This window comes from Chiloscyllium punctatum, chromosome 22 (genome assembly GCF_047496795.1).
Source record: "Chiloscyllium punctatum isolate Juve2018m chromosome 22, sChiPun1.3, whole genome shotgun sequence".
NCBI classification, from domain to species: Eukaryota; Metazoa; Chordata; class Chondrichthyes; order Orectolobiformes; family Hemiscylliidae; genus Chiloscyllium; species Chiloscyllium punctatum.
The window spans coordinates 54588397-54597409 of NC_092760.1; the positions used below are offsets into that span (position 1 = coordinate 54588397).

At 39.7% G+C, this 9013-nt stretch overlaps 1 protein-coding gene across 1 annotated transcript in view; it reads right to left on the bottom strand.

The window, feature by feature from the left end:
* tub (TUB bipartite transcription factor) overlaps window positions 1-726 on the bottom strand; it is a 413149-nt gene extending 412423 nt beyond the window's left edge. The window contains exon 1 of the mRNA XM_072592345.1: window positions 506-726. Coding sequence (XP_072448446.1) covers window positions 506-561 — 56 coding nt within the window. The 5' untranslated portion in view covers window positions 562-726. The remainder of the gene's footprint in view (window positions 1-505) is intronic.
* Between the last annotated feature and the right edge of the window lie 8287 nt (window positions 727-9013).

Genomic DNA, 9013 nt, shown 5'->3' on the forward strand with positions numbered 1-9013 from the left:
ACCTACTCAGGGGTGAAACCCGAGGCTGACAGAAGTTTCTAATCATTTGTTACAATGAAGGCAAAGCTTCCTTGTGCAGTGGTCAGATTTTATTCAGAGTCATTGTTTCCCTGTGACAATTTGCATTTTTCTTCTGCTGTAGTAGAAGGCACTTGAAATTAAGAAGCGTGCCAATATCAAAAATCTGTGACAGTCATATATGCAGTTATGTCACCACTCTGTCAAAAACATTTATCACTTACAATTGAAATTCAAGAATAAACACATTTAAAAGAAAACTCTCATCAATTTGGGAGGATTGAAGCAGAGCATAATACCACAGAACAGACGGATGCTGCGTTTCTAAAAAATAATTCGCGCTCCCAAAACGCTGCTCTCTTTCTAAGGGGCTCGCTATTCAGCTTGTCAACGATATTTCTATTCTGAACACGCAGTTATGCTGGACTAATTGGGCTGCTGTATAGTGAAACAAAAAAACACTTTAATAATAGAAAATATGGGCTACCTGTCATAACTCCATCTGCTGTAGGACATGGTCCTGTTGCTGCTTACTCCATCCATTCTCCTCAATTACAATGCAAATCTTGCAGGCGACGAGGAGTCGGATGGAGCCCAGAGATTGCTTGGGAGGCACAGCCTAAGGCTGAAATGTGCTCAGTTCTTGTTTTCACAGCAATACCTGTCCAGAGACTGATGGAACGTGAAACTGCTCCAGTCAGGATTATACCTCTGCAGTGAGCAATACAGATCAGATGCACAAAAACTGTTCCAGTTTGAGCTTACAAAATAAGGACTGTGCCATGTATTTGAGAAGGGGTGCAGCTGAGAGACAAAAGAAACGTTTAATGAAGCAATTCAATGATTTTACACTTAATCCTCCAGTACAAGCAAAATTCTTAATTAATTAAAGTATGAATACAGGCGTATTAAATTGCCTGTACCTTTGAGCAGTCCATCAAATCGACGAAACTGGGTCCAGGACCCTCTGTCAATTTACTGCTGGTCTTCCTTATTTATTCCTGTTTCCACAGATACAGCACTATCCTTTGACATCATTCCCCTTCCTGTCCAATCACACCGTCTACGGTTCTTTCAAACCTCATCCTTTCAGAGGCACTAATTAAATCCACCGTGTGTGGAAGAACACTCATCAAAGGTTACATCTTACCTCTTCAAACATTGCTTATAACCTCACAGCAAGGTTATGCATCTGAAGTTAATGTTACAATTTATATTTTTTTAAAGTTGTATTTTCTATTCATTTCATAAGAGTGTCTTCGGCAGTCGTAATTCTAGGGCTCAATATAATATTATCCCCTAATCCTGGCAAGAAATAGTGCACTGTTATTTGAAGCTGCATTGCCTTAAGTGCACAGCCAGTTCTTCTGCGGATTTAAACTTACCGTGGCATCTGGTCAATACATTAAAGGATATTTTAAAGTCGAAGAAATATAGAGAAAAACAAATTACTACTGCAGGAGCTCTGCATTGATAATTAAACACTGTTTTGCACTTCTAGGGTCATGCAAAACAAAATATAAAGCATTTAAAACATCTTTTATTCTGTTTTTGGGGATGTCACAAATTCTGCGTTTTGTACAATTGTATGTTCTAGTCAAGTCAGCTCTGTGCAAGCTCTTGTGAATGTAATTTTGCAAATATTAAACTACAAAATTCAGAAAGTGTCATAAATTATAAATCAAACATAATCATAAATTACATCAAGAAAAAAAAGGGTATCCTAGAAGTAACTGCAAGTAGTTGTCCAAGAAAAGGGCTTGGATAACTCAAACTAAAATGAATCAAATTAGAACTGTTCAGACCAGTTTTTGGGCGGCACGGTGGCACAGTGGTTAGCACTGCTGCCTCACAGCACCAGAGACCCGGGTTCAATTCCCGCCTCAGGCGACTGACTGTGTGGAGTTTGCACGTTCTCCCCATGTCTGCGTGGGTTTCCTCCGGTTTCCTCCCACAGTCCAAAGATGTGCAGGTCAGGTGAATTGGCCATGCTAAATTTCCCGTAGTGTTAGGTAAGGGGTAGATATAGGGGTATGGGTGGGTCGCGCTTCGGCGGGGCGGTGTGGACTTGTTGGGCCGAAGGGCCTGTTTCCACACTGTAAGTAATCTAATCTAAAAGAAACCATTATCTCAACCTCAGGTTTACATTACAGTCTTACATTATCTGTTTGGGTTTCTTAGAATACCTATATGTCAAATTTTTGGACTGTCTTTCATTGAGTTGGAGAGCAATTTTCGGCTTAAAGTGGCTATTGAATATTCGCTAACATACTTTTCCCATCACTGCTTTGTGAATAATTGAGAAGTGCTTATTGGTACTTTTTGCTGAGAAATAAATATGACTATAAACTTAAACAACAGAGATAACATTGGATTGAAAGGGGATAACATGAATCATTTCATTGTCTCTAATACATGGCACATGTAAGCTCATATCCGACAGGTGATATTGGAAATAACTAAACAAGCCTATTCAGCAGGAAACAAAACCAAATGTCAATGACGTGTGTGTCATAAAAACAAAGAATTAAATATCTATAAAGAACTTTTGCTAGAAATGATACAACATTCACTGGAACCTTTGATATCAACTAAGGATAAAAATAACAGTAATGGATTTACTGCCCATTACATACCCAACTTTTCCTTCGATTGGAATCTACAGAAAGGATCATCAAGCAGCATTTATAATGGGTAGCCAATCAATCTTGCCCATTTTACTCCATCAAAATTGAAGATTCTACCCAAAGAATCACTGTGCACTAAAGTGAATTCCGAGAGTTTTGTTTTGAAAGTAGACTTGGATTTGTACAATTTTGTCACAAGTCGTCTGTGGCGCTCCACTTTTGTCCTCCTCCCAAATCTCAATCAAAATAAACAATTTAAATAGGACAATGTCATTTTTTTCTTGTACCAGTAGTTATTGGGAAAGACAAATCTATTTACTTAAAATGGCATCACTCCACAAACCTTTTAGATTTCATCTTGTAGGGAGCCGATGAGCTCAGTTGGCTGGAAAGCTGACTTGTAATACAGCAAGATGCCCAGCATGGGTTCAATTCTTACACCAGATGGGATTGTCATGAAGGATTCTCCTTCTCAACTTCTCCCCTCACCTGAGGCATGGTGACCCTCTGGTTAAACCACCACCAGTTGTCCGTCTCTCAGAGAGCAGCCCTATGGTCTCATGAGACTATGGTCACTTTATTTCATTTCGCCAATGGAATATGGCTTCATCTAGGTTATTTTCAAGTCTCTTCTACTTCGTAACATATGAACACAAGTGCTACTCACATTCAAATATCAATCATTCATTCATATTGGCCACTCAATTCTGTTTCACCATTTCTCCTCTAAATATTAGGAACCAGAAACCTCAAAAAGTTTAAAACTTTTCTACTTAGTGGAAAATAATTGAAATCTCTCTTTGGCTTTCTGGCATGTCCCCTCCCAACCTCATTTTCAAGGGTACCTTGACTCAAGCCAACCTCCAATATTTTGAAGCATCTAGGTGCCCCATGGGAACATTGCAGTTGTAACACTGAATTCTGCACACTGTTCTGCTACCTGATGCACTTTATATGGTACGATCTGCCTGTACAGTATACAAAACTATACTTTCCACTGTATCTCGGTACGTGTGACAACAATAAATTAAACCATATCAAAAATCTTCAGATGAAGCAGTAGTTCAGAAATACCATTTTCCATTTCATTGGAACATATTCTAGCTTGCATTTAATGTAGATTAAGTCCAAGACCATCCTTTCTCCAACAAAGATTTGAAAAACCCAATACAATGTAATGGAGACAGAAGCAATATGCTAGATTGCAATCTCTTTTCTTCCAATATTTCCATTTGGGGATGGACATTTCCTGGAGACAAGGACAAGAAAATTGACCTTACGATTTGCTGACATGCCGTAAATTTTCATAGTTATGTTTATAATACCATGTTGCCTCTGCTGCCACTCTTAGTTCCGCAGTGCGTGTTGTCAGATTATCCAGAAACTTGCTAAGTTGAACACTAAAGAAAACCAAAGCCACCTTTGGTTTCTGGCAAAATCTCTGTACACTTATTTTGAACTCTACCACCCTTCTCTGCTAAACACTCAGTTTCATAAAAAGTGATGGCCAACCAAGTGACTGTTCAACCTGGAGTTAAAAGTCAAAGCCCAAATCCTATCTATCTGTAGGTCAGGGCTTTGGTCTCCACGGCAAGATGTTACCATTAGACTTTGATGCAGCCACTCCCTTAGTGAGGCCTTTGTTTCAGTCAAGCCTCATTCTCCAAAATATCCTCTTTTCCATCTAGAACACATCTTCCTAAAAGGTTTACTTTTTGCGAAATACCCAACCAAATGTCAGTCTTCACCTTTGAAAGATGGGCTTCACACCAGTGCTCAAGAGACCATTACTTCAAACATTACCTCATGCTGAGTGCCAAGTACAGCATTCCAATTATATGTGAATTCACTCCCCAGTTACACTGCAGTCTTCTGTATCAACACAAAAACAGCATTCAATCTGGATCATTGTCATTAGTGGAGAGAAGGCCAAACAAATCAGCATCTTACGTTGCAACATATTTACCTCAAAGGGAGGTTACACGTAAGTAAAAGCATTTCTTGGAGATGAAAACTATTCAGAAAAACTTGGTGGAGAAGGAAAACTATAGAAAAACCAACACATGAATAACTCTACAATAAATTTCAAGATAAAAATGATAATTAATTACTCTTATAACTTGCAGGGAGGTTTTTATTTTGCCTGAAACACATTGATTATGATTGAACTAGGTTGAAAATCTGGAATTTGTTATTCTATACTGAGACTGCTATACTGATCATATATACCAGACCATATATGATCAATCAGACTGACCACATTATGGAGTATACAACATGTACTGTATATAATGACTTCCTCCTATAAATTTAATTCACACAAAACTGACATAACTAATAAGTGTTTAACAGTATGGCTATCAATAGCTTTAAGCAGGAGCTAACCTTTTCCACAAAATCTATTGATTCCTCAAAATGGAAATTCACTAACTGTCAAGCTATGAATCCAAAGGAAAGGATATGATACTTTACCACTTGGATATAAATCATTATAAATGAAAATTTGGTAACCAACCTGTAACTACTCTGTTTTTTTAAATTAAATTCTATAAGCAAAGGAACACCATTGGGTTCTCCAATGTCAGGGTTCTTAGCAGAGGCAGTAATGCAGAGACTTGAACAAACAGTTCTGTCAACCATCCAACCCAAACTTTGGGTACGCTACGTGGATGACACCTTTGTCATCACAAAGCAAAACAAATTAGGGGAAACCTTCAAGACCACCAATAAGATCCTTACTGGCATAAAATTCACTAAAGAGGAAGGAAAAAAATAATAAACTTCCATTCCTAGATGTCACAGTAGAGCAAACAGCCAATGGGGAACTTCAAATCAGCGTCTACAGGAAAAAAACCCATACAGACCAAATATTGAACTACAGAAGCAATCATCCCAACATCCACAAATGAAACCACAGAAATATTATTTCAACGAGCCAACACACACTACAGCACAGAGGAACCACTCAGAGCAGAGGAAAATCATTTATACCATGTACTCAAAAAGAATGGGTACCCAAGAACACAGTCCGCCGATTTCTCAGCAAGAAACCTAAACAAGCAGACAAAACACATCCAGAAACCTGAGCCACTCTCCCCTACATCAAAGACATCTTGGAAATGACTGCCAGACTACTCAGACCCCTTGGCATCATGGTAGCCCACAAACCCACCAACGCACGAAAACAGCAGCTAATGAACTTGAAAGACCCGATACAGACAACAAGCAAAGCTAATGTCAGTTACAAAATACCGTGCAAGGACAGTAACAAACACTACATTGAACAAACAGTAAGAAAACTAACCACCAGGATACATGAACACCAACTAGCCACAAAAAGACATGACCCTCCCTCACTAGTATCCTTACATACGGATGAGGAAGGACACCACTTCTACTGGGACAACACATCCAACCGAGGACAAGCCAAACAATGACATGGACCAGAATTCCTAGAAGCATGACATTCCAACCAGAACTCGATCAACAAACACATCGAGTTAGACCCCAGCTACCACCCGCTGAGAAAAAGAACAAGAAGTGACTTCACCACAGGAAATGACATCACCAATCCAAAGAATCCCAAACATAAATAGAAAGCAGGAATTTTCAGCATTGCTTTACCTGAGGCCCACTGAAGATATTACCTCGTAGGGTAATGAAGCGTCTGGAAATGAACCTTCCAGATCAGTGAGCAAACCTACATCCAATTTCTATATGTTTATTAAACATGATTCCAATGTTTTTTTCTTTGAATTTGCATTCTAGCCGAGTTTTTCTTAACCATTGGGATTAGTTATGTTTTCAAACAATTGTCAAAAAATGTCACAATACTGCATTACTTTTGCAGAAATTGTTTCAAATTGTTTTGAGATTAAAAATCTCAAAACAACTTAACTTTCTTTTTCAAATGGCAAATCTTTACAGTTAATTACACACCAAGTCTAATTTTGGTTTGCCTCAAGATAGAAGTTATTTTAATTGAGATGTTACTTGTTCTGTTAAATTTGTTCAAAACTAGTCCATTTAGTCTTGATGTTACATAGTTCATTTTGTGTAGATGGGAGATGTAGTTACTGAACATGTTGACTGCTTAGTGTAGTTATCAATAATAGGAGTTTAAAGACAAGATATTAAGGGGAATGGATAAAGAACAGTGCAGCACTGTAACAGGCCCTTAGGCCCTCCAATCCTGTATGACACGTCAGCTTTCTAAACTAAAAACCTTTGCCTCTATTCAGTCCGTATCCCTCTATTCCCTGCCTATTCATATATCTGTCAAGATACTTTTCAAACATTGCTATTAGAACATAGAACATTACAGCACAGTACAGACCCTTCAGCCCTCGATGTTGCACTGACCTGTCATACCAATCTGAAGTCCATCTAACTGACACTATTCCATGTACGTCCATATGCTTGTCCAATGACGACTTAATGTACTTAAAGTTGCTGAATCTACTACCGTTGCAGGCAAAGCATTCCATACCCTTACTACTCTCTGAGTAAAGAAACTACCTCTGACATCTGTCCTATATCTATCACCCCTCAATTTAAAGCTATGCCCCCGCGTGCTCGCCGTCACCATACTTGGAAAAAGGCTCTCCCTGTCCACCCTATCTAACCCTCTGATTATCTTATATGCCTCCATTAAGTCACCTCTCAACCTTCAACGAAAACAGCCTCAAGTCCCTCAGCCTTTCCTCGTAAGACCTTCCCTCCATACCAGGCAACATCCTAGTAAATCTCCTCTGCACCCTTTCCAAAGCTTCCACATCCTTCTTATAATGCAGTGACCAGAACTGTGCACAATATTCCAAGTGCGGCTGCACCAGAGTTTTGTACAGCTGCAGCATAACCTCATGGTTCCGGAATTCAATCCCTCTATTAATAAAAGCTAAAACACTGCATGCCTTCTTAACAACCCTGTCAACCTGGGTGGCAACTTTCAAGGATCTGTGTACCTGGACACCGAGATCTCTCTGTTCATCCACACTACCAAGAATCTTACCATTAGCCCAGTACTTTGCATTCCGATTACTCCGACCAAAGTGGATCACCTCACACTTGTCTGCATTAAACTCCATTTGTCACCTCTCAGCCCAGCTCTGCAGCTTATCTATGTCTCTCTGTAACCTATAACATCCTTCATCACTATCCACAACTCCACCGACCTTAGTGTCATCTGCAAATTTACTAACCCACCCTTCTACACCCTCATCCAGGTCGTTTATACAAATGACGAACAGCAGTGGACCCAACACCGACCCTTGCGGTACACCATTAGTAACTGGACTCCAGGATTAACATTTCCCATCAACCACCACCTTGTCTTCTTTCAGCAAGCCAATTACTGATCCAAACTGCTATATCACCCACAATCCCATTCCTCTGCATTTTGTACAATAGCCTACTGTGGGGAACCTTATCGAATGCCTTGCTGAAATCCATATACACCACATCAACCAGTTTACTCTCATCTACCTGTTTGGTCACCTTCTCAAAGAACTCAATAAGGTTTGTGAGGCACGACCTACCCTTCACAAAACCGTGCTGACTATCCCTAATCAAATTATTCTTTTCAAGATGATTATAAATCCTATCTCTTATAACATTTTCCAACACTTTACCAACTGAAGTAAGGCTCACTGGTCTATAATTACCAGGGTTGTCTCTACTCCCCTTCTTGAACAGGGGAACCACATTTGCTATCCTCCAGTCTTCTGGCACTATTCCTGTTGGCAATGACGATTTAAAGATCAATGCCAAAGGCTTGGCAATCTCCTCCTTGGCTTCCCAGAGGATCTTAGAATAAATCCCATCCGGCCCAGGGGATTTATCTATTTTCACACTCTGCAGGATTTCTAACACCTCTTCCTTGTGAACCTCAATCACACCTAGTCTAGTAGCCTGTATCTCAGTATTCTCCTCGACAACATTGTCATTTTCTAGAGTGAATACTGTCGAAAAGTATTCATTTAGTGCTTCCCCGGTCTCCTCTGACTCCACACACAACTTCCCACTACGATCATTGATTGGCCCTAATCTTACTCTCGTCATTCTTTTATTCCTTAAATACCTACAGAAAGCCGTAGGGTTTACCCTGATCCTATCCGCTAACAACTTCTCATGTCTCCTCCTGGCTCTTCTGAGCTCTCTTTAGGTCTTTTCTGGCTACCTTGTAACCCTCAAGCATCCGAATGTGATCACCTGTTGAAGGAGTGTCGCTCCGAAAGCTAGTATGCTTCCAATTAAACCTGTTGGACTATAATCTGGTGTTGTGTGATTTTTAACTTTGTACATCCTAACATAAGCCTTCTTCTTCCTCTTGACCAGAGATTCCACTTCCTTCATAAACCACGGCTCCC